The sequence below is a fragment of the Caretta caretta genome, chromosome 2, assembly GCF_965140235.1.
Source record: "Caretta caretta isolate rCarCar2 chromosome 2, rCarCar1.hap1, whole genome shotgun sequence".
NCBI lineage: Eukaryota > Metazoa > Chordata > Testudines > Cheloniidae > Caretta > Caretta caretta.
The window spans coordinates 79,513,550-79,540,572 of NC_134207.1; the positions used below are offsets into that span (position 1 = coordinate 79,513,550).

The 27,023-nt window shown below is 44.7% G+C and overlaps 1 protein-coding gene across 1 annotated transcript; it reads right to left on the minus strand.

Annotated features, from left to right (window-relative positions):
• LOC125632394 (uncharacterized) lies at positions 1–26,919 on the minus strand. The gene is made up of 5 exons (XM_048840519.2): positions 26,001–26,919; positions 25,083–25,412; positions 12,038–12,141; positions 2,402–2,524; positions 1–63 (listed from the first exon to the last, which is right to left on the minus strand). The coding sequence occupies exons 1-5, from the start codon at positions 26,581–26,583 to the stop codon at positions 1–3; spliced, it is 1,203 nt and encodes a 400-aa protein (XP_048696476.2). The 5' UTR covers positions 26,584–26,919.
• Positions 26,920–27,023: the final 104 nt, after the last annotated feature.

The following is a 27,023-nucleotide window of genomic DNA, read 5'->3' on the forward strand; positions in this document are numbered from 1 at the left end:
TTATAAGTTTCGGGCCAGTGAGGCAGGTATAATAGGATACCAGTGATTATGGAAACCAAAAACCTGGAAGACAAGAGTGTAAGAGGAAACATAGTAAAAATGATGAAATGGAATCAAAGGATCAAATAGCTTTAATAAAGAGTGAGCACTTCAAAGCATTAACCAGCAAAAAAGGTGTCCGTTTAAAAGCAAACTTTTCTTGCCACTGTCTATGGCCCATTTAGAGGCTAATCAACGTCTCATGTTAATACATTTTTGGAGCAAATATTAAAAACAACGATTGCTTATTTTAAAAGTCAGTGACCAAAACCAAACTACACCAGAAATGGCATATGGATAATGAAGCTTAGTGAAAGAGAAGTGAATAATCTGCGCTGAATAAAATATCTTGCGTGACTGCTTTTTATCCCTGTATGTGCCTGTAAAGCACCCTGCTGGCAGACATAAAGAGTGTCAAATACAAGGGAAAACACTTCTCCCATTTGATCAAGACGCCTCTTCAGACTTTGCCATTTCCCACCCCTATTTTAAAAATAATTGTTGGTCTGATAAGTGTGTGCCTGGTGTAACAAAATCATTGTCTGATACTGAATTGCAGGGGACTGGTACTTTTCCTTAGGGAACAGCAACAATTCAGAAGCAAAAAATGAACTGGTTTCGCTGAGCAAAGTACGTTTTCCAGCTAATACGAGTACTTATCAAATATCACTTTGTGAAAGGTAGGGAACAACTTGCACTCTCTCTGTGGAAGCAAAGAGCAGAATGTTCCCTGCAGGGCTTATGTAATACTAAATCCTTTTTGCCTTAAAGGAACAGTTCTTAAGAAAGTAGTTTTGATCCTAAACTGGAGCTGTACATTCCTGTGCTAGTACTATCCAGCACTGAGTAGTCCTAGCAGCAAGGCACACCAACAGTCCTAATTCAGGCATTGCGTAAGGATGGGTTCAAGGCCTTCTGAATCTAAATACTAGTAATGGAGGGTGGATAGTTCATTGTCCACATTTGGATGATTTTTGCATTGCAGGGTCCTACAGGAAATATTTAGATCCTGTAATACCAATGCAGTCCCAAGTCAAGCATCCTTTTCTCCCCTCAACAGGTTAAGGTATTCTTTAGTCACAGCTCCTCATTCTACCCCCCTTGCCAAATACACACACAAACAACCCATCTTTCCTTTCAATAGGCCATGGTCCTGTTTCCCCATAACACCATCACCACCCCCACCACATAGGCACACAACTGGCTAGGGCTCTTTGCCTTTAACATGGTGCATTTTCTTGGGCCGGTCTGGTCTTGGGAATGCCCACCTCTGACATCTTCAGTGGGTGACCAGCCAGCCCCTGCTAGGACCTTCAGGGACAGCCAATATTCTTAGCCGCAGAACAGATATTCCTTTGGATATTAGATGACCACTAACAAGACACTGGTGGGTTTCTAAGCCATCTCAAAACATTTTACCCTGTTGTATGGGTGAACAAAAATTAGTGCACAACCTGTCCTTGGATACGATGACACCACACGAGGTAGGTAATCCAACAGACAGACTACTGGCCTCAATTAATTTCTACCATTCCCTTTTAATGCCTGTATAGTGCAATTGTTAAACAAATGGGCTGTGTTTCTTGGATATTTTTGCTTGTCCAGGGGAACCGAGGGGTTTGGCAGAGTTGGGAGTTACTCAGGGTTCTGTGTCATCAAGAGTAGCATGTAGGAACCACCGACTGTGTATTCAGCAGGGGAATTTCTCATCACACCTTTCTTAAAATGAGAATTGGTGGTTTCCACTAAACACAAAGTAATATTTATGAGAGCACATGCTCATTGTGGGCCATGAGTGATAATGGACTGGTAATTATCCATGTATTTTGGGGTCCTAACACAGGGTTTAGTACAAGCATTTTGTGGTCAGTTTTAGCTGGGTAGTCTCCAGATCACAACAGACAACGACCTCCGGGCTTGTTTGCTGGTTTTAAATAATAGTATTGAGTCAAGGGAGGAAAGAGATTTTTCCAGAGTTGTGCTATATTATATTCTTTCCTGCAAAGGTATAGATACTGGTAGTACTGTGTTCTTGAAACCCAGTAAGTCTTCAGTGGTATAGCAGTGTTGCTGTAGCCATGCTGATCCCAGGATATGAGAGAGACAAGGTGGGTATCTTTTCCTGGACCAGCTGCTGTTGGTGAAAGAGACAAGCATTCAAGTCCCATGGAACTCCTATTCCTCCACGAACCCACCCCAGGGACCTTCTATCTGCTTCCCAGGCTACACAAATAAGGGAACCCAGGTAGATCCATCATATCTGGCCATTGCACTCTTACTGAAGGAATACCAGGACTCATAGAAACCATCCTCAAACCACTCACCACACAAAAGGGCAAGTTTCCTCTAGGATACAACTGACTTCCTCCAGAAAGTCTGGAACATCAACAACCTCCCTCAGAACACCATACTTGCCACCACGGTTATCACCTCCCTGTACACCAAAATCCCTATCCATGAGTACATTGCTGCTTGCCTCAAATGTCTACAAGACAAGGGACAACACTCAGATATCTACCCCCAAACACATAGCCAAACTCATCCATTTCATCCGCACTCTTCACAAAATTACATTCAACAGCCATCACTTTGTCCAAAGCAGGGGAACAGCCAAGGATACCACGATGGCTTCCCAATATGCCAACCTCTTCATAAGCCACCTCAAGGAAAAATTTCTGGATAAACACACCATGGAACCAATGATCTACCTTAGATACATGATGACATGTTCATCCTCTGAATAGATGTCCTAAACTCCCTTGTAGATTTCTATCACAAATTCAAGAACCACTACCCAGCCCTCAAGCTCTCTATAGAACACTCCCACACTAGCATCAATGTTCTGGGCAGCACAATGAGCTTCAGCAATAGAGCCCAACAGAAAACTGAATAAAAGAAACCCACGGAACACCACACTTAACTCCACAGATCCAGCAGGCACCCTAGACCCACCAAGAAATCTGTTCTCTACATCTAAACATTCAGATACCACAGAATACATTCTGAGGAGAAAATCTGGAATACACCCCTTAATTCCCCAGGAGAATCTGCTTCACTACAGGGGAAAAAAACCCTCACTGACTGCACACACCTGCTTGTCACCTATGGCCCCACACTGGAACCCATGCATCAAACAAGTATGACCCATAGTTGATGGGGACCCCATCCTGAAAGAAATATTTCCAGAATCCCCTCTTTTGGCTTTTGCACATCCCTCAATCTTGCTAAGCTCATCATCAGAAGCAAGCTCCTCACAGACCAGGATACATCAACTCAAAGTGGCACCAAACCCTGCCATAATAACAGATGCAAACCCTGCAGCCATATCTCTACTGCTATGATGATCCATAACCCCCCACAACACACCTGCAGGTGCCTGTTACAATAGTGGTGTACCTCATCCAGTGCATCTATGCCCCAAAAACAACTGCAGGTGAATTTAGACAATCATGATGCTCTTGAATGAACTCACACAGAAAAATAAGATAAAAACACCCAGCCACCTGTGGGTGAACACTTTTCATAAAGCAATCACTCCACATCTGATTTCTCACTCCTCATCCTCAAGGGAAATTTGCAGAACACCTTTAAAAGATGAGCCTGGGCGCTTAAATGCATAACTCTGCTAGACACCAAAAATCATGGCTTCCATAGAGACACAGGTTTTATGTCTCATTATAACAGTTTCTTGTTGGAGTCTGTTTTTGAAGCTTTTCTGTTGCAAAATTGTTACCTTTTGCAACAGAAAAGCTTCAAAAACAGACTCAAATGAGAAACTGCTGAACTGGAATTAATTTGCAAACTAGATACCATTAACTTGGGCTTGAATAGCGACTGGGAGTGGCTGGGTCATTACACAAATTGAATCTATTTCCCCATGTTAAGTGTCCTCACATCTTCTTGTCAACTGTCTGAAATGGGCCATCTTGATTATCACTACAAAACTTTTTTTTTCTCCTGCTGAGTTCTCGCCTTAGAGTTGGTATGGCAACTTCCACCTTTTCATGTTCTTTGTGTATATATATATATATATATATATATATATATATATATATATATATATATATCTTCTTACTGTATGTTCCATTCTATGCATCTGATGAAGTGGGCTGTAGACCATGAAAGCTTATGCTCAAATAAATTTGTTAGTCTCTAAGATGCCACAAGTAGTCCTGTTCTTTTTGGGGATACAGACTGCTACTCTGAAACCTGTTGGGAATAGAACACTTCCACCTTGATTGAATTGGCCTCATTAGCACTGACGCCCCACTTGGTAAGAAAACTCCTATCTTTTCATGTGCTGTAATATATATACCTGCCTACTGTATTTTGCATCTGATGAAGTGGGTTTTAGCCCACGAAAAATTATGCCCAAATAAATTGGTTAGTCTCTAAGGTGCCACAAGGCCTCCTCCTTGTTTTTGCTGATACAGAATAACACAGCTACCCCTCTGAAATCTGCAACCCACTAACTCTCCTTTGTGGTATGACTACAGAGGTGTTAATTGCTCACTTAACTTTGAATGGTTTCTTGCAATATATGTTACCTGATACCACTTAACAATCTGTTCCACCTTGTATTTAGTTGTGATACTGATTACCTTTCCCAGACCTGAAGAACTCTGTATAAGTTCAAAAGCTTATCTCTTTCACCAAGAGAAGTTGATCCCCTAAAATATATTAGCTCTTAGGATGTACAGCATCCTTCTGCACCATTCTCTAAAAGGTTCATATGAAAAGGCAGTCCACTGTACATACCACAATGGAGGCCAACATCTCCCAGCACAGGGTCGGTGTAGTGTTTAAATGGCCTTTATTTTTAAGTACGTTCTGAAAGCTCCCATCTGCCGGGAATGGCAAACCTCTACTGGGAGCTGCGGGGGCTGTGCCTGGGACGGTCAACATCAGCAAAATGTCTTGTGGCCTGCAATCAGGTTACCCTGATGGGGCCCCATGTGGGTTGCCCACCACTGGTCAACACCATGTGTCAAAATATACAAAGTAAATATCCTAAAATCAAACTAAGTTCTCAAGCAGCATTTTTCTAACTTTGTCTATCTGTAAATTATTGATGGAAATTTTGTTGGTTTGTGTGTGTGTGCAGTGAAATTGACATTTATCAACATTTACCAGTAAAAATCTAATCCTTCCAAGCCTATTTACCATCTGTGTACATGACCTGCATTGCATGCCCACCATAACATGCAAAACCTGCATTTTCATATCCAAATTGGCAACTACATGTGAAAACTATATAACTGGACATCTAAGAATCATTTGCCATAACCAAATCTACACAGGAACAACACAATCAGCACCATATCAGAATCAGAGGCCCTTAAATATTTTTGTCATCAATTGTTTGATAATTACATAAGTTAAATTGCCATGGTGGGTATGTAGTGAGGCTGGTTCTGGAGGGACCCAACTGAGAGTGCCAATTCAGGACAAATTGCTTAAAGCAGGGCAGTTACAGCCCAAGGCTGGGGTTTCTCTGCACACCAAGGCAAACCAAACCAGCCCAAACAGAGAAGACTTTGGTTTTACTCCACTGGCTAACCACAAGTCACACAAGCAAATCCCTTAGATACTCCAGTTTCCTAGTATCACCACCAGTGCCACTCATTATGGGGACAAATGGTTAGGAAAACCAATACCCCAGTAAAAGAAAATAAAAGGTTCTCTTGATCCCAAAGGACCAAGCCCCAGACCCAGGTCAATATACAAATCAGATCTTACCCACAAATCACGCTGTTGATCTAAAATCTAAAGGTTTATTCATAAAAGGAAAGAAATATAGATGAGTTAGAATTGGTTAACTGGAATCAATTACATACAGTAATGGCAAAGTTCTTGGTTCAGGCTTGCAGCAGTGATAGAATAAACTGCAGGTTCAAATCAAGTCTCTGGAGAACATCCACAGCTGGGATGGGTCTTTCAGTCCTTGGTTCAACGCTTCAGTGTAGCCAAGTTCCTCCAGAGGTATGAAGCAGGATTGAAGACCAGATGGAGGAGCTGCAGCAGCTTGTTATATTCTCTTGCCATGTGGTCTGTCTTTCTTTGTTCCAAAGACAAGCTGTCCATCATATGGCATGAAAAAAACCTCAGAGTTCTGTCCATAGGCATGTTCCTGCATACCTTGCTGAGTCACAAGGTATGTCTGCCTTCTCTCAGTGGGTCAGTTGTATGGCTGATGGTCCTTAATGGGCCATCAAGCAGGCCAGGCAGAGCAGGGGTGTCTGGGGTGTCACCCAGAAGCATAGCATAAGTTTGAAATACAGCATAGAGCTAATATTCATAAAAATGATACACATAGCATAATCATAACCAGCGAATCATAACCTTGTCTTAGACACCTCATTTGACCCCCCTTTATATAAGATTTGGTGCCACTACAGGACCTTGGTTGCAACAATGATCTATATGGTCCCAGTTCAAGTCAATAACGTCACAGGGTGCATGGATCCTCTGCTCGTGCTGTCCCACAAGAATTGGGGCTAAGGGTGTGGAGTCTAAATGCTTTGGCTGTGCTCTATGTCCTTGCCCCAATAGACTCCCCCTGCATCCGGCCCCCAAAGACTTGGGCTGCCCACCTCAGAAATCACATGGTACAGTGGCAAGGAAGCAAACAATCCAGACCCGTACGATTTCTGTTCCATGAAACACTGTGGGAGTAAGCAGTGCTTGTAAGATGAAAGAAAGTATGAATAGTAACAAAAAGCTTTTCATATAATACTTCAAGGAAGGATCACTCCAAACAACTGATGAACAAATTAAATGCTATTAAAAATACAGTGAATTCAGCCCTGAACACTGTCTCCAACAGGCAACCCATTGCCTTAAATAACCACTTTAAATTATCCCCATGTGGCTTTCAGTACAATTTTGTTTGACCTTTATTTAAAGACCACCAATGAAGCAACTGATTGTGGTTGGTCACCTGTGTGACTCAGCTCCAACCTAGATTCAGTTCTCTTTATCTTTGCCTGCCTTTCATGATATATTTCTCTATTTAACTTCTTTAATTTATCAAAATCTACTGCACTTTTCTCTTTTTGTGATCAGTGTTCTCTTGGTTTGTTCTCTCTGCGGCTTTTGTAACTAACCCATGATATGTGGGGTTTTTCTTTGACTAATCCAGCTTTTAAAAAGCATATACAAATACTTGTCAGCTGTCCTAAAAATCAGACTTATAAGTACTCAAAAGATATAGACCTGATTAACTTCCTGGGTGGCACCAGCTCTGCTGTCATGGTCCTGGGAAAGGATTTTTTTTCCTTGTGAGATGCTTCCTAGAGCACTGCATGACTATCTGGGTTAGGATTTGGGTTAGGTCTGTTTGTGGTATGTCTATACTGACATTTGGGCTATACAGATATAGTGTATACCTAACTGCCCACTGCTGTGCCCTTTGTGTAGGCATGCGCACCTGTGCAAAGTGAATGTAAAATGCCACCCTATCAGAATTATATACCCCTTTTGTTTGTAGTTTGCACAGGTGCAAACAGCTACAGTAGGAACGCTGCAGAGGACAGCTTACCTAACAATGCAGAGCCCAATCCTATTCACCTTACTGGGGCAGACTTCAGTGAGTATTGCCTGAGTGAGGAACACAGGATTGATGAGTTATACTGGCAATGCAGACAACACCTGTGAATGACCTTGGGCTTTCAGACATCCATTCAGTGCCTCGATTTCCCTCTCTGTACAAAAGGATGCTACTACTTCCCTCCGGTATAAAGCACATTTTGATCCTCGGAAGACAAGCACTGTCTATGAGTGACGTTGTATTACCGATAACCTTTCCTATTCTTCCTCTTCCAATACAGAAGAGCCAAACCATACTAAGCAGTGTTTAACCACTTACTAGTCACCCACTGGATGAATGCTGTGAGTAATGGAATATGCAGATGGTAATGAGGCTGTCGATCTGTTGGAAAGTGTCCCAAGCATACCAACTACAGTAGTGAGCTTGGAGTTCCTCAGGAATGAGTAGCTAAACAAGGAGCTGCTGCTCTGGGGTAACTCAAAGGGTAAGGGGATGGACCTGTCTTTTGGTTCTGTGTTTGTACAGCGCCGAGCACAATAGGGTCCTGGTCGATGACTCGGGCTCCTAGGTCCTACAGTTATACAAATAAATGATAACATGAGAGACAATTGCCACGAGGCTCGATGCTGTGTCTGGTCCCATGATCTTAGGATAGAAACAGATACAGTTGGCTGTAACATGCCTTTTTGATACAGTATGTTGTGACCCTACCTCCAAAATTCTCTATCGTCCATTGGTAAATTCTGTAGTGTAGTACTGGTGGAGAAATGTGTCACGTGTGATTGCAGCAGTCATAAGTAGGACCTGAGAATTAGTGATACATATGACATGGTGGCCAAGTTGTTTACAGCTGGTGTATACTATGGTCAGAAAGCCTAGCCTAGCAAGATAGAATAAAACACAGACAAAAAAAAAACTACATGAAGACCATATAGACAGGGTGTGTATCAACTACATTTGCAATAATCATGTATATGGGCCATAGTCAGATGCACAAAGATGTGTCAATACCAAGAGAGCTGCATACAGCAAGTTGTGCTGTGCGTAGCTATGAAATAACTTTCTAAACTTCTTTTTAGCCTAGTAAAAAACAAAAAAAATAAAGATTTTTGCCCAAGTAACATAACCGTATGTTTTAGCATGAAAAGCATTTATGATTTGTAACGGTCTCTTTCCTATGTGCTGACAATCAAAATGGGAATGGATATGAAGGAGAAAAAAAGAATTTGTTTGAAATGGACAGCTGAAAAGGTTTTGACCATAGGGAGAATTCATTTGAGAGCCATCACTTTTGATACATAATTTAAAATATGAAAGGTGGCCATCAGATCATAAACCTGATAACAGTGCTTCTCATGTCACTTTAACAGACAGAAAACCACAGTGAAAGACAGGTTCTTTACTTTCTTGATAATGTAGTTGATTCAAAATACAATATTAAAAATCATCAGCCAATCATTCGAAAAGCAGTTGCCAGTGTTGTATTGTCAATGTAATCGTGATACAATTATCATATTCTGCATCTCCCTTTGCCTGGGTCATCACTATATCTTGGATTAATTTTTTTAAAAGAACTGATATTTTAATTTACCCTTTTAAGTGATCACATTCAAATTTTGCATGAAAGACTGAGAGCCAGGTATGATGCCCCGATGCATAGTCACAGAACACCCAAACTGAAGCAGGAAGGCCACAGTTTTGTTGAAGAGGCAATGAGTGGTGGTAAAGAGAGTCCCTTCCCTAAAGAGTTAACAATCTGAATTAATGGCAAGATGTGACAGGTGACTGAAACAAATAGATAGGTTCAGTCTCTTCTTTATGATAGAAGGCACTACCTTTAACTAGTAGAATGACATTATAAGAACCAAAAAGGAAAGATGAGCAGTGGAGGAGAAGGGATTTTTAGAGAGACAAAGTAGGGGAGGTGATATCTTTTAAAAGATAGATTATTACCTCACCTCACCTCCTTGTCTCTATAATATCCTGTGACTGACATGGCTACAACAACACTGCATACAAGGGTTTTTTATTCAGCTTATTATTAGTCTTTGCTTTTTGTTTGCTTGGGAAAAGGAAGTCTTTGTTGAAGAGTCAGAGCCTCCAGCCCTTTAGTTAAGGTCTGAGAACTGTGTCACCTTGTGACACTTCCACTAATTCCTTTAACAAACCCAAGAATAATTAAAGCGGACATACCTAATAGATGTATGCAGTGTTGTTGTAGCCATGTTCATCCCAGGGTATTAGACAAAGTGGGTGAGGACAGGTAGTATCTTTTAATGGACCAATAAAAATGTAACTTCGCACACCTTGTCTTTCTAATAGCTAATAGATATAAGATGAAAATACCAAAACCTTTCTGACCTTCTTTGTACATCATAAAGAAGCAAAATAGGATATGAGCTAATTTAAAACCAATTATTTATAAGTCTCCATCTAAACCACTGTAGGCCTGAAAACTTTAAAGAGAGATGCATCAAGCCCCTACTGGTGGCCACTACAATATAAATATTTACCACCTTAACACCCAGCAGTACCCAAGGTATCACAGTACTTCCTATTAGGATAGGTAATAAGCAGATATCTCTAGCATCACTGGTTTCAGAGGAACAGCCGTGTTAGTCTGTATTCGCAAAAAGAAAAGGAGTACTTGTAGCACCTTAGAGACTAACCAATTTATTTGAGCATGAGCTTTCGTGAGCTACATCTGATGAACATCTGATGAAGTGAGCTGTAGCTCACGAAAGCTCATGCTCAAATAAATTGGTTAGTCTCTAAGGTGCCACAAGTACTCCTTTTCTTCTAGCATCACTGTATGTTGAATGTTGGGAATGGCAAGCATGGTCAGTAAGTATTATATAAATCCCATCAGATGAAGCACACGGCCTTTCTCTGAGGCAGTCAAATTGCAATAGGCCTGTAATGGTATAGTGAACAGGTGCTGCATCAGCATCCCTCAGATACAATTATTAACTCTACATCGATGATCCGGAATAATAAAACATTGTCACAGGATCAACATTCAGTGCTTTGGGGCGGGGAGGTGGGGGGGGGAGGCTTGCCCTCACCATGACATTTATTTTCCCTAAATGCCTTGGCTTTGCCTTGGCATTCTTGTAGCAGCAGGAGACCATTATCCCCTGAGAATGTGCTATTCCGTTGACAATTATCTCTTAATTATTTCTGTCCTTTCAATAGTGGCAGCACCTTGAGGAATTTTCATTATGAGATGTAATTTTCGCCTCTGTACCCTCTTTATCGTTGGAGGACAGGGGTGGATTTGCTATTAACCCTTCACAGTGCACATAAAAGTGAGTTAACAAGCCGGTGGAGCTTTTGGTTGGCTGCAATAGGATGGTCACTATATATGGCAATTGGCTGGGAACCAAGCAACTTCCATTTAAGCAGTCAGCTGGGACAATAGAAATCCCAGGGTTTGGACAAAACTAGCAGATTTAGGCCTTTCCCACATGCTGTGTTCTCAATAATATAAGCTTTCATTAAAAAAAAAAAAAAAAAAAAAGAGTTTCTAACCTTTCCAGTTGCAAAACCACTATGTAAATCCCATCACTGCTGTTTTGCTGAGTCTGCAACCAGACAGCCTGACACAATAGCACCCAAAGAGCAGAGAATTCCCCCCATGCATTTTAATAGGCTGTTTGTTAACTTCAAAGCTGACCATTTAAATGCTAACACCATTAGGCAAGTAAGCCAAAACATAAGCACCCAGCTTGAATCATTATCATTTAATTCTCTAACATTTTCTCTTGTTTAATCTACAATCCAATGGAAACTGGTTTTTTTAATTGTTTTTTTCAACACTTTAGCTCTCCTGTTTTTGGCTCACTCTGGGGGATCCACAGTCCCTGGAGGTAAAATGAATACACTGGTTACTATGTGACCCATTTTAGTAGCACATTCTATGTAGTTTCTTGCTTCCTTTCAATTCTGTAGATTGTGCCATCCTAGTGGTATTGAGTGACTAACCCTAACCTGTTAGGGACCAGGCGTGTTATTCAAAAACGAGGTATTAGGTTAGCAGGGAATGAAAGAGTTCAGTGTCTCCCGCCTCTTCTTTCTTTGAGCTGCTGGAAGAAAAGAAGCTGCCGGTGCTTTTTCAAGGTAATGTAAAGGTCACTGACAACAGCCAACCTATAGATGGTGATGTGTGACATTTAGACTGAATACAAGAGAAGCATGATAAGCTAAAAAAAACCAACAAAACCTGGAATTACTTTCAAGATAAATTTCAGAGTAGCAGCCATGTTAGTCTGTATTCGCAAAAAGAAAAGGAGGACTTGTGACACCTTAGAGACTAACCAAGTTATTTGAGCATAAGCTTTCGTGAGCTACAGCTCACTTCATCGGATGCATACAGATAAAGCTGCTTATCAAACATGCCTTCTTCCTCTGAATAAAACGTAGCATTTAACTCTATCTCCTGAATCTTACCCAAGCATGCAGCATGTCCCCTGAATATGTAATGGCAAGGATAGCTGTGGCGATGTTGGAAGCACTAATTACATCAAAGTCATTAGCAACGTGCAAAACGTGCCCTGGACAAAGACAGTCCAACGTTCAGCAAATGACGTTGGGAGTGGATAATTAAGGTTTGTGTCTTTTGTCAGTTGGCCTCAAGTTCGGGGTGGGAGGGTGGAAGTTTCTTCCAACTCCGTAAAGAGAGAATTTATCATTACAAGGTACCCCAACATCCCCATTTATCCTGAAAGCCGAGGTATTCCTATTTGTACTGTGGCAGTGCAAAGAGGCACTGATCAGGGCTGGGAAACACACAAAATGTTTATTGTCTGTGAAACCTGCTGACATATCATTCAGTACAACTAATAGTTCTTATTTATTATGTAGATAGAGCTTATGGCTCTTCAGACATTTTGATTCAATAATACTTTATTGGCACGTGTCAAGGTTCCTCCCCCACTCTGAACTCCAGGGTACAGATGTGGGGACCTGCATGAAAAACCTCCTAAGCTTATCTTTACCAGCTTAGGTCAAAACTTCCCCAAGGTACAAAATATTCCACCCGTTGTCCTTGGACTGGCCGCTACCACCACCAAACTAATACTGGTTACTGGGGAAGAGCTGTTTGGACACGTCTTTCCCCCCAAAATACTTCCCAAAACCTTGCACCCCACTTCCTGGACAAGGTTTGGTAAAAAGCCTCACCAATTTGCCTAGGTGACTACAGACCCAGACCCTTGGATCTTAAGAACAATGAACAATCCTCCCAACACTTGCACCCCCCCTTTCCTGGGAAATGTTGGATAAAAAGCCTCACCAATTTGCATAGGTGACCACAGACCCAAACCCTTGGATCTGGGAACAATGAAAAAGCATTCAGTTTCTACAAGAAGACTTTTAATAAAAAATAGAAGTAAATAGAAATAAAGAAATCCCCCCTGTAAAATCAGGATGGTAGATATCTTACAGGGTAATTAGATTCAAAAACATAGAGAACCCCTCTAGGCAAAACCTTAAGTTACAAAAAAGATACACAGACAGAAATAGTTATTCTATTCAGCACAATTCTTTTCTCAGCCATTTAAAGAAATCATAATGTAACACATACCTAGCTAGATTACTTACTAAAAGTTCTAAGACTCCATTTCTGGTCTATCCCCAGCAAAAGCAGCCTACCAACAGACACAGACCCTTTGTTTCTCTCCCTCCTCCCAGCTTTTGAAAGTATCTTGTCTCCTCATTGGTCATTTTGGTCAGGTGCCAGCGAGGTTACCTTTAGCTTCTTAACCCTTTACAGGTGAGAGGAGCTTTCCCCTGGCCAGGAGGGATTTCAAAGGGGTTTACCCTTCCCTTTATATTTATGACAGCATGACAACCTAGAAAAAATGTTGCCTGCGATCTAGGGAAAAGAAGAGAGAGGAACAATCAAGGGGGAAGATGAATGTGGCAACAATAAGACCGTGTGCTGTGTACTTAGCATTTTACACCTTCGAAGTGCTGTTGAGATGTTAATTTGTCCTCTCCAAGGTGGATGAAGATATTAAATTGATCTGTGCAGAAAAGCAAAGTTATTGCATAGATTCTTTTTTTTTACTAGAACTATTGTATATGGAGAAGTCAGACACTAGTATGGGGAAGCATCCTGTACCTTTGTAGCATTACCACACACAAAAAAAGTAGATGGTTGGATGAGCAGGCAGATGTTGTTGAAGAATGCTCGATGCGGGAATGTGCTGACCAGGCACCCCCAAAATGACATCATGATTAATGACTGGGAGAAGTTTAGGGTGGATGGAGACCTGAGGGAGATCAAGGGAGGGAGGGGTTTGATCGGGGACCTTGAGAGATTGGGGCCCAGTCTTGTGAGTTAGAGTGTACCGCTTCTCTCTGGCTTTTCCTTTCTCTCTTTCCCCTGTGCCAATCAATCAGTGTTCCCCATCATGTTCCTCAAGGGGCTGTGCTCAATCCCCCTTCCTAAGAGTGGAGCTTCTTTCAGGGGCTCTCTCCTCTTTCCTGTCCTTCAGCTCTGTGTTGGGTTCTTTGGTCAAGCTGTGAATGCTGGCTGAGCTTCACACACTCACCTAAAGCCACCATTTCACAAGGGTTTGGGTTGTTAATATCACACTTCCTTTAAAGACAAGAACAATGTTCTGCAGATTGGTTCACTGAATTGCTGCAGTGCAAAATTGGAGGCCACCAACAGATGATGACCTATTATATTGTTGTGAGGATAATATGAGGGAAAGACGCCCTGGGAGCTGTGGAGGCAGCTACAACTGGTCTATGTGACTTTGCAACCATTCCTAGTAGTGTCTCTCTCTCTCTCTCTCTCTCTCATTATTTCTAATTTGGCCTGTTACAATTGGTAGCAGCTGTGTGGGGACTGTTTTTTCTACCAGGCAGACAACTGTGATTGGCACTGATGCCTGAGTGGTTGCTGCAAATTATCTTGGACTCTCTTCTGCAGAGTATGTCTACCTTACACCATTTTTTTTAACACTTATTACCAAGTGGGCTGCTACCAATTGCTATTTATTAGAATTACAGCAAAGCACATGGTGGTATTAGCTACAGGGATAGTATACTGAGGGTTAACAAGTGAGAAATATTAATTCCCATTGAATTTGTCATTGTCATTTACTGTCACAGATGGTCAGAACTTTAGTACATGATGGTCTGAAATGTTATTTTGTGTGCAAGCTAATACAGATTCTACAGAGGAGGGGTTGGCAAACCCACTCCCAGCTCATTTAGATTTTGCATCACTTACAGTTTAGGATAGCCTCTCATGCAGAGAAAAAACAAAACAGATTTCAGCTGCTGACCACCTCTCTGAGGTGATTTTGAGACAGAAGAACTTTGCAAAGTCCCATCAGTGCTCAGTCATGGCTATATTGTGAACGCCAGGTTTATTTTGTAGAAATACCTTAGCTATGTAGCTATGTACCCCTCAAAGTACTGTGTTATACCCAAATGATTCCTGAATTTGGTGTTTGGTATAAGCACCTGGTGCCTGCCTCCCCTGGGAAATAAGCGGGAAAGTGAATAACCAATATAAAGATAAGAACAAGGAGTACTTGTGGCACCTCAGAGACTAACAAATTTATTTGAGCATAAGTTTTTGTGGGCTAAAGCCCACTTCATCAGATGCACACAGTGGAAAATACAGTAGGAAGATTATATACACACACACACACACAGAGAATATGAAAAAATGGGGATTGACTACAAACAAGACCAATTGATTAAGGTGGGCTATTATCAGCAGGAGAAAACAAAATTTGTAGTGATGATCAGGATGGCCCATTTCAAACAGTTGACAAGAAGGTGTGAGTAACAGGGGGAAAATTAGCATGGGGAAATAGTTAGTGTAATGACTCATCCACTCCCAGTCTTTATTCAACCCTAATTTAATGCTGTCCAACTGTTTGAAATGGGTCATCCTGATTATCACTACAAAAGTTTTTTTTTCTCCTGCTGCTAATAGCCCACCTTAATTGATTGGCCTCATTAAGAGTTGGTATGGCAACCCCCATTTTTTCATGTTCTCTGTATATATATATATTTCTACTGTATTTTCCACTGCATGCATCTGATGAAGTGGGCTTTAGACCATGAAAGCTTATGCTCAAATAAATTTGTTAGTCTGTAAAGGTATGTATACACTACGAAATTAGGTCAAATTTATAGAAGTCAGTTTTTTAGAAAGCGTTTTTATACAGTCAATTGTGTGTCCCCACACAAATGGTCTTAGTGCATTTAGTCGGCGGAGTGCGTCCACAGAACCGAGGCAACCGTCGACTTCCGGAGCGTTGCACTGTGGGTAGCTATCCTGCAGTCTCCGCTGCCCATTTGAATTCTGGATTGAAATCCCAATGCCTGATGAGGCAAAAACATTGTTGTGGGTGCTTCTGGGTACATATCGTCAGACCCCCCCCTCCGTGAAAGCAACGGCAGACAATAATTTCGCGCCTTTTTTCCTGGGTTACCCTTGCAGACGCCATACCATGGCAAGCATGGAGCCTGCTCAGCTCACCGTCACCGTCACGTATATCTCCCTGGTGTTGGCAGACGCAGTACTCCATTGCTACCCAGCAGCAGCTCATTGCCTTTTGGCAGCAAATGGTGCAGTATGACTGGTAGCCATCATCGTTGTACTCCTGGGTGCTCTTTTAACCGACCTCAGTGAGGTCGGTCAGGGGTGCCTGGGCAGACATGGGAGTGACTCAGCCAGGTCATTTCCCTTCTTAAGTTTCGTCTCCTGGAGATTCAGTCCTGCCGGCAGTCATACTGCACCATCTTCTGGTGAGCAGCTAGGAGACGATGATGGCCAGCAGTCATACTGCACCGTCTGCTGCCAGCCTAAGATGTACAAAGATAGATGAAGTGGATCAAAACAAAAAATAGACCAGATTTTTTTTGTATTCATTTTCTCCTCCCTCCCTCTGTGAAATCAACCATCTGTAAAACCCAGGGTTTTGAGTTCTATTCTTGAGGGTGCCATTCTGTTTCTCCTTGATGCAAAGCAACCCCCTTTGTTGATCTTCAGTCCCTGTAAGCCAAACCTGTAAGCCATGTTGTCAGTCGCCACTCCCTCTGTCAGAGCAACGGCAGACAATTGTTTTGTGCCTTTTTTCAGTGCAGATGTCATAGCACTGGGAACATGGAGCCTGCTCAGATCACCACAGCAATTATGAGCACGATAAACACCGCGCGCATTATCCAGCAGAATATGCAGAACCATAACCTGCAAGAAAAGCAAAACCAGGTGAGGAGGAGGTGACTGCAGAGTGGTGACGAGAGTGATGAGGACATGGATATAGACTTCTCACAAAGTACGGGCCCCTGCAATGTGCACATCACAGTGTCAATTGGGCAGGTTCATGGCGTGGAACACCAATTCTGGGCCTGGGAAACAAGCACAGAGTGGTGGGACCACAAAGTGTTGCAGGTCTGGGACGATTCCCAGGGGCTGCGAAACTTTTGCATGCATAAGGGCACTTTCATGGAACTTTGTGACTTGCTTTCCCCTGCCCTGAGGTGCAAGAATACCAAGATGAGAGCAGCCCTCACAGTTGAGAAGTGAGTGGTGATAGTCCTGTGGAAGCTTGCAACACCAGACAGCTACCGGTCACTTGGGAATCAATTTGGAGTGGGCAAATCTACTGGGGGGCTGCTGTGACACAAGTAGCCAACACAATCACTGAGCTGCTGATATCAAGGATAGTGACTCTGGGAAATGTGCAAGTCATAGTGGATGGCTTTGCTGCAATGGGATTCCCTAACTGTGGTGGGGTGATAGATGGAACCCATATCCCTATCTTGGCACCGAAGCACCAAGGCAGCGAGTACATAAACCGCAAAGGGTACTTTTCAATGGTGCTGCAAGCACTGGTAGCTCACAAGGGACGTTTCACCAACATCAGTGTGGGATGGCCGGGAAAGGTACATGACACTCGCATCTTCAGGAACTCTAGTCTGTTTCAACAGCTGCAGCAAGTTATTGCTGGACTTATTTTCCAGACCAGAAAATTACTGTTGGGAATGTTGAAATGTCTATAGTTATCCTTGGGGACCCAGCCTACCCCTTAATGCCATGGCTCATGAATCCATTCACAGGCAGCCTGAACAGTAGTCAGGAGCTGTTCAACCATAGGCTGAGCAATGCAGAATGGTGGTAGAATGTGCATTTGGGCATTTAAAAGTGCGCTGGCGAAGTTTACTGAGTCGTTTAGACCTCAGCGAAACCAATATTTCCATTGTTATTACTGCTTGCTGTGTGCTCCACAATATCTGTGAGAGTAAGGGGGAGACGTTTATGGTGGGGTGGGAGGTTGAAGCAAATCGCCTGGCTGCTGATTACGCGCAGCCAGACACCAGAGCAGTTAGAAGAGCATGGGAGAGCGCGGTGCACATCAGAGAAGCTTTGAAAACCAGTTTCATGCCTGGCCAGGCTACGGTGTGAAACTTCTGTTTGTTTCTCCTTGTTGGAAACCCCCCCACCCCCAGGTTTCACTCTACTTTCCTGTAAGCTAAGCACCCTCTGCGGCCCCCTTTGATCACCGCTTGCAGAGGCAATAAAGTCATTGTTGCTTCACATTCATGCATTCTTTATTTATTCATTCATTGCACAAATAGGGGGATAACTGCCAAGGTAGCCCAGGAGTGGTGGTGGAGGAGGGAAGGACAAGACCACACAGCACTTTAAAAGTTTAAAACTTTAAAACTTATTGAATGCCAGCCTTCTGTTGCTTGGGCAATCCTCTAGGGTGGAGTGGCTGGGTGGCCAGAGGCCCCCCCGGCCACGTTCTTGGGCGTCTGGGTGAGGAGGCTATGGAACTTGGGGAGGAGGGTGGTTGGTTACATAGGGGCTGTAGCGGCGGTCTGTTTTCCTGCAGCTCAACCATATGCTGGAGCATATGAGTTTGATCCTCCAGCAGCCTGAGCATTGACTCCTGCCTTCTTTCAGCAAGCTGACGCCACCTACCATCTTCAACCCGCCACCTCTCCTCGTGGTCATATTGTGTTTTCCTGCACTCGGACATGGTCTGCCTCCATGTATTTTGCCTTGCTCTGTCAGTCTGGGAGGACAGAATGAGGTCAGAGAACATTTCATCACGAGTGTGTTTTTTTCGCCTTCTAATCTTCGCTAGCCTCTGAGAAGGAGAAACATATGCAGCTGGTGCAGGGAAAAAAAAGGAGAGTGGTAGTTAAAAAGACACATTTTATAGAACAATGGGTATACTCTTTCACGGTAAACCTTGCTGTTAACATTACACAGCAAATCTGCTTTCATTACAAGGTCGCATTGTGCCTCTTATTGAGGGTATGCTGGTTTGGTGTGAGAGATCACTCACACAGGGCCGGGCAGCAGAATTTGGCTTGCAGGAAGCCATGGTAAGCCACAGTCTTTTGGCTTCTTTAACCTTCATAACATGTGGGAATGACTTCAAACAGCAGCGCCCTCATTTCCCATATGAAGTAGCCGTTGGGTTGGTCATTTAAAATGGGTTGGCAATTTAAAAGGAGGGGCTGCGGTTTCCGGGTTCACGTGCAGCAAAAACCCAACTAACCCCCCCCTCCCCCCACACACATACAATTCTCTGGGATGATGGCTTCACCCCTCCCCCCACCACATGGCTAACAGCGGGGAAGATTTCTGTGCAGCCACAGGTAAACTCCCCAGCAGCAACGGGCACCTCTGAATGTCCGCTTACTAAAACCACCCTGTTTCAACCAGGTGACCGTGAATGATATCACTCTCCTGAGGGTAACACAGAGAGAGATAAAGAATGGATGTTGTTTGAATGCCAGCAAACACCGGGACCACACGCTGCAATGCTTTGTTCCACAATGATTCCCGACTACGTGCTACTGGTCTGGCGTGGTAAAGTGTCCTACCATGGAGGACAGAATAAGGCTGCCCTCCCCAGAAACCTTCTGCAAAGGTTTTGGGAGTATATCCAGGAGAGCTTTATGGAGATGTCCCTGGAGGATTTCTGCTCCATCCCCAGACATGTTAACAGACTTTTCCAGTAGCTGTACTGGCTGCGAATGCCAGGGCAAATTAACCATTAAACACGCTTGCTTTTAAACCATGTATAATATTTACAAAGGTACACTCACCAGAGGTCCCTTCTCTGCCTTCAGGGTCCAGGAGGTAGCTCTGGGTGGGTTTGGGGGGTACTCCAGGTCCAGGGTGAGAAACAGATCCTGGCTGTTGGGGAAACTGGTTTCTCCACTTCCTTGCTGTGAGCTATCTTCTACCTCCTCCTCATCATTTTCATCACCCCCAAAACCCGCTTCCATGTTGCCTCCCACTCCTTGGATGGAGTCAAAGCACAGGGTTGGGGTAGTGGTGGCTGCCCCCCCTAGATTGGCATGCAGCTCATCATAGAAGCGGTATGTCTGGGGCTCTGAATCGGAGCTGCCGTTTGCCTCTCTGGTTTTCTGGTAGGCTTGCCTGAGCTCCTTAATTTTCACGTGGCACTGCTGCGGGTCCCTGTTATAGCCTCTGTCCTTCATGGCACTGGAGATTTTTTTCAAATATTTTGTCATTTCGTCTTTTCAAACGGAGTTCTGCCAGTTCGGATTCGTCTCCCCACACAGCGATCAGATCCCATACCTCCCATTCGGTCCATGCTGGAGCTCTTCGGTGATTCTGGGACTGCATGGCTTCCTGTGCTGATGGGCTGTGCATGGTGACCTGTGCAGGTGAGCTCGCCATGCTGGCCAAGCAGGAAATGAGATTCAAAAGGGTTAAATCGAGGTAACACTGCTAAATTCGACCTAAACTCGTAGTGTAGACTAGGTCTAAGGTGCCACAAGTACTCGTTCTTTCTGCTGATACAGACTAACATGGCTACCACTCTGAAACCTGTCAATATAAAGATAGTTACTCAACCAGAAACTCTGTAGGTAATTGGGTTTCTCAAACCATGGAGTGACTTCCCACAAGGTGACACACTTATTTGGAAGTGTGGGAAGGAGAGACTTGGATTTTGAGGGTAAGGAATAAATAAGGCAAATGAGCTAAACACATTTAAAAAAAAATGTAAACTACAGCAACACTGATGTAGTCAGAGTTTGCAGCATGCCCACTGTGCATGCCGAGCAGCAGCATGACTTGCCCTCTTCTGGATTTGCCTTCTGTTTGCAAGTGGGGTTTCTGCAGCTGGACAGGATTCCTTCGATGCTGTGTTTGGACAAGAGCAATTGCTCTAGGTGGAACAAGGTCCAGTTGTGCTGGTACAGGGTGGCTTCTCTTTCCTGTTTCCCTTTGGGTCTCCGTTTCCCAGTCTTAAAACCTCACCCACTCAGATAGAAAGGGAATTGAATCTTCACATTTTTTGACTCTATCCTTCTCTTTTGGAGACCCACTAGGAAAGAAGTAGATCACACAAGAAAAAGAGTCTCCAGGCCTTGGCACATACAGACTGAGGTGCGGTGACAGAGGAAACCCAGGTTACATTTTTTGCACTGTCCTACAGTATAAATACCATGAGCTTGTGGCTGATAATGTACAGGATCTACAGTGGATTGCTGGCCAATGGGAGCAAGCAAGAGGCATACCCGAGTTCCTTTTCTCTCTGCTCTAGGGTATGTCTACACTACGAAATTAGGTCGAATTTATAGAAGTCGGTTTTTTAGAAATCGGTTTTATATATTCGAGTGTGTGTGTCCCCACAGAAAATGCTCTAAGTGCATTAAGTGCATTAACTCGGCGGAGCTCTTCCACAGTACCGAGGCAAGCGTCGACTTCCGGAGCGTTGCACTGTGGGTAGCTATCCCACAGTTCCCGCAGTCTCCGCTGCCCATTGGAATTCTGGGTTGAGATCCCAATGCCTGATGGGGCTAAAACATTGTCGCAGGTGGTTCTGGGTACATATCGTCAGCCCCCCGTTCCCTCCCTCCCCCCGTGAAAGCAAGGGCAGACAATCATTTCGCGCCTTTTTTCCTGAGTTACCTGTGCAGACGCCATACCACGGCAAGCATGGAGCCCGCGCAGGTAACCGTCACCCTATGTCTCCTGGGTGCTGGCAGACGCGGTACGGCATTGCTACACAGTAGCAGCAACCCCTTGCCTTGTGGCAGCAGACGGTACAGTACGACTGGTAGCCGTCATCGTCATGTCTGAGGTGCTCCTGGTCGCCTCTGTGAGGTCGATCAGGAGCGCCTGGGCAGACATGGGCGCAGGGACTAAATTTGGAGTGACTTGAGCAGGTCATTCTCTTTAGTCCTGCAGTCAGTCCTATTGAACCGTCTTATGGTGAGCGGGCAGGCGATACGGACTGCTAGCAGTCGTACTGTACCATCTTATGCCAGGCAGGCAAGAGATGAAGATGGCTAGCAGTCGTACTGTACCATCTTCTGCCGAGCAGCCATGAGATGTGGATGGCATGCAGTCCTTCTGCACCGTCTGCTGCCAGCCAAAGATGTAAAAGATAGATGGAGTGGGTCAGAACAAGAAATAGACCAGATTTGTTTTGTACTCATTTGCCTCCTCCCCTGTCTAGATCACACTGCAGTCACTCACAGAGAAGGTGCAGCGAGGTAAATCTAGCCATGTATCAATCAGAGGCCAGGCTAACCTCCTTGTTCCAATAACAACGATAACTTAGGTGCACCATTTCTTATTGGAACCCTCCGTGCAGTCCTGCCTGAAATACTCCTTGATGTACAGGCACACCCTTTGTTGATCTTAGCTCCCTGAAGCCAACCCTGTAAGCCGTGTCGTCAGTCGCCCCTCCCTCCGTCAGAGCAACGGCAGACAATCGTTCCGCGCCTTTTTTCTGTGCGGACGCCATACCAAGGCAAGCATGGAGGCCACTCAGCTCACTTTGGCAATTAGGAGCACATTAACCACCACACGCATTATCCAGCAGTATATGCAGCACCAGAACATGGCAACGCGATACCGGGCGAGGAGGCGACGTCAGCGCGGTCCCGTGAGTGATCAGGACATGGACACAGATTTCTCTGAAAGCATGGGCCCTGACAATGCATGCATCATGGTGCTAATGGGGCAGGTTCATGCTGTGGAACGCCGATTCTGGGCTCGGGAAACAAGCACAGACTGGTGGGACCGCATAGTGTTGCAGGTCTGGGACGATTCCCAGTGGCTGCGAAACTTTCGCATGCGTAGGGGCACTTTCATGGAACTTTGTGACTTGCTTTCCCCTGCCCTGAAGCGCATGAATACCAAGATGAGAGCAGCCCTCACAGTTGAGAAGCGAGTGGTGATAGCCCTGTGGAAGCTTGCAACGCCAGACAGCTACCGGTCACTTGGGAATCAATTTGGAGTGGGCAAATCTACTGTGGGGGCTGCTGTGATGCAAGTAGCCCACGCAATCAAAGATCTGCTGATATCAAGGGTAGTGACCCTGGGAAATGTGCAGGTCATAGTGGATGGCTTTGCTGCAATGGGATTCCCTAACTGTGGTGGGGCTATAGACGGAACCCATATCCCTATCTTGGCACCGGAGCACCAAGCCGCCGAGTACATAAACCGCAAGGGGTACTTTTCGATAGTGCTGCAAGCTCTGGTGGATCACAAGGGACGTTTCACCAACATCAACGTGGGATGCCCGGGAAAGGTGCATGATGCTCGCGTCTTCAGGAACTCTGGTCTGTTTCAAAAGCTGCAGGAAGGGACTTTATTCCCAGACCAGAAAATAACTGTTGGGGATGTTGAAATGCCTATATGTATCCCTGGGGACCCAGCCTACCCCTTAATGCCATGGCTCATGAAGCCGTACACAGGCAGCCTGGACAGTAGTCAGGAGCTGTTCAACTACAGGCTGAGCAAGTGCAGATTGGTGGTAGAATGTGCATTTGGACGTTTAAAGGCACGCTGGCGCAGTATACTGACTCGCTTAGACCTCAGCGAAACCAATATTCCCACTGTTATTACTGCTTGCTGTGTGCTCCACAATATCTGTGAGAGTAAGGGGGAGACGTTTATGGCGGGGTGGGAGGTTGAGGCAAATCGCCTAGCTGCTGGTTACGCGCAGCCAGACACCAGGGCGGTTAGAAGAGCACAGGAGGGCGCGGTACGCATCAGAGAAGCTTTGAAAACCAGTTTCATGACTGGCCAGGCTACGGTGTGAAAGTTCTGTTTGTTTCTCCTTGATGAACCCCCCCGCCCCTTGGTTCACTCTACTTCCCTGTAAGCTAACCACCCTCCCCTCCTCCCTTTAATCATTGCTTGCAGAGGCAATAAAGTCATTGCTGCTTCACATTCATGCATTCTTTATTCATTCATCACACAAATAGGGGGATGACTACCAAGGTATCCCAGGAGGGGTGGTGGAGGAGGGAAGGAAAATGCCACACAGCACTTTAAGCACAGCACTTTAAAAGTTTACAACTTTAAAATTTATTGAATGACAGCCTTCTTTTTTTTTGGGCAATCCTCTGTGGTGGAGTGGCTGGTTGGCCGGAGGCCCCCCCACCGCGTTCTTGGGCGTCTGGGTGTGGAGACTATGGAACTTGGGGAGGAGGGCGGTTGGTTACAGAGGGGCAGCAGTGGCAGTCTGTGCTCCAGCTGCCTTTGCTGCAGCTCAACCATACACTGGAGCTGTCATAAATATAAAGGGAAGGGTAAACCCCTTTGAAATCCCTCCTGGCCAGGGGAAAGCTCCTCTCACCTGTAAAGGGTTAAGAAGCTAAAGGTAACCTCGCTGGCACCTGACCAAAATGACCAATGAGGAGACAAGATACTTTCAAAAGCTGGGAGGAGGGAGACAAACAAAGGGTCTGTGTCTGTCTGTGTGCTGCTCTTGCCAGAGACAGAACAGGAATGGAGTCTTAGAACTTTTAGTAAGTAATCTAGCTAGGTATGTGTTAGATTATGATTTCTTTAAATGGCTGAGAAAAGAATTGTGCTGAATAGAATAACTATTTCTGTCTGTGTATCTTTTTTGTAACTTAAGGTTTTGCCTAGAGGGGTTCTCTATGTTTTTGAATCTAATTACCCTGTAAGATATCTACCATCCTGATTTTACAGGGGGGATTTCTTTATTTCTATTTACTGCTATTTTTATTAAAAGTCTTCTTGTAAAACACTGAATGCTTTTTCATTGTTCTCAGATCCAAGGGTTTGGGTCTGTGGTCACCTATGCAAATTGGTGAGGCTTTTTATCCAACATTTCCCAGGAAAGGTGGGGTGCAAGTGTTGGGAGGATTGTTCATTGTTCTTAAGATCCAAGGGTCTGGGTCTGTAGTCACCTAGGCAAATTGGTGAGGCTTTTTACCAAACCTTGTCCAGGAAGTGGGGTGCAAGGTTTTGGGGAAGTATTCTGGGGGGAAAGACGCGTCCAAACAGCTCTTCCCCAGTAACCAGTATTAGTTTGGTGGTGGTAGCGGCCATTCCAAGGATAACGGGTGTAATATTTTGTACCTTGGGGAAGTTTTGACCTAAGCTGGTAAAGATAAGCTTAGGGGTTTTTTTTCATGCAGGTCCCCACATCTGTACCCTAGAGTTCAGAGTGGGGGAGGAACCTTGACAGGAGAATACTGGTTTGGTCCTGCAGCAGCCTCAGCATTGAATCCTGCCTCCTCTCATCACGCTGCCGCCACATTTGAGCTTCAGCCCTGTCTTCAGCCCGCCACTTACTCTCTTCAGCCCGCCACTTACTCTCTTCAGCCCTCCACCTCTCCTCCCGGTCATTTTGTGCTTTCCTGCACTCTGACATTATTTGCCTCCACGCATTCGTCTGTGCTCTGTCAGTGTGGGAGGACAGCATGAGCTCGGAGAACATTTCATCGCGAGTGCGTTTTTTTTTCTTTCTAAGCTTCACTAGCCTCTGGGAAGGAGACGATCCTGTGATCATTGAAACACATGCAGCTGGTGGAGGAAAAAAAAGGGACAGCGGTATTTAAAAAGACACATTTTATAAAACAGTCGCTACACTCTTTCAGGGTAAACCTTGCTGTTAACATTACATACATAGCACATGTGCTTTCGTTACAAGGTCGCATTTTGCCTCCTCCCACCGCGTGACTACCCCCTCAACCTTCTCCCCTCCCTGTGGCTAACAGCGGGGAACATATCTGTTTAGCCACAGGCAAACAGCCCAGCAGGAATGGGCTCCTCTGAGTGTCCCCTGAAGAAAAGCACTCTATTTCAACCAGGTGACCATGAATTATATCTCACTCTCCTGAGGATAACACAGAGAGATAAAGAACGGATTTTGGTTGAATGCCAGCAAACATACACTGCAATGCTTTGTTCTACAGTGATTCCCGAGTACGTGTTACTGGCCTGGAGTGGTAAAGTGTCCTACCATGAAGGACGAAATAAGGCTGCCCTCCCCAGAAACCTTTTGCAAAGGCTTTAGGACTACATCTAGGAGAACCGCAAATGCCAGGGCAAAGTAATCCTTTCACATGCTTGCTTTTAAACCATGTATAGCATTTTAAAAGGTACACTCACCAGAGGTCCCTTCTCCGCCTGCTGGGTCCAGGAGGCAGCCTTGGGTGGGTTCGGGGGGTACTGGCTCCAGGTCTAGGGTGAGAAACAGTTCCTGGCTGTCGGGAAAACCGGTTTCTCCACTTGCTTGCTGTGAGCTATCTACAACCTCCTCCTCATCATCATCTTCTTCGTCCCCAAAACCTACTTCCGTATTGCCTCCATCTCCATTGAAGGAGTCAAACAACACGGCTGGGGTAGTGGTGGCTGAACCCCCTAAAATGGCATGCAGCTCATCATAGAAGCGGCATGTTTGGGGCTCTGACCCAGAGCGGCTGTTCGCCTCTCTGGTTTTCTGGTAGGCTTGCCTCAGCTCCTTCAGTTTCACGCGGCACTGCTTTGGATCCCTGTTATGGCCTCTGTCCTTCATGCCCTGGGAGATTTTCAGAAAGGTTTTGGCATTTCGAAAACTGGAACGGAGTTCTGATAGCACGGATTCCTCTCCCCAAACAGCGATCAGATCCCGTACCTCCCGTTCGGTCCATGCTGGAGCTCTTTTGCGATTCTGGGACTCCATCATGGTCACCTGTGCTGATGAGCTCTGCATGGTCACCTGCAGCTTGCCACGCTGGCCAAACAGGAAATGAGATTCAAAAGTTCGCGGTTCTTTTCCTGTCTACCTGGCCAGTGCATCTGAGTTGAGAGCGCTGTCCAGAGCGGTCAGAATGGAGCACTCTGGGATAGCTCCCGGAGGCCAATACCATCGAATTGTGTCCACAGTACCCCAAATTCGAGCCGGCAACGTCGATTTAAGCGCTAATCCACTTGTCAGGGGTGGAGTAAGGAAATCGATTTTAAGAGCCCTTTAAGTCGAAATAAAGGGCTTCATTGTGTGGACGGGTGCAGGTTTAAATCGATTTAACGCTGCTAAATTCGACCTAAAGTCCTAGTGTAGACCAGGGCTTAGATTGCTGTCATAACAACTGACCTTTCCATGTAATTGAACACAGTTGCTTCTGCAATCCACTAAGGTTTCTTTTCAACTGG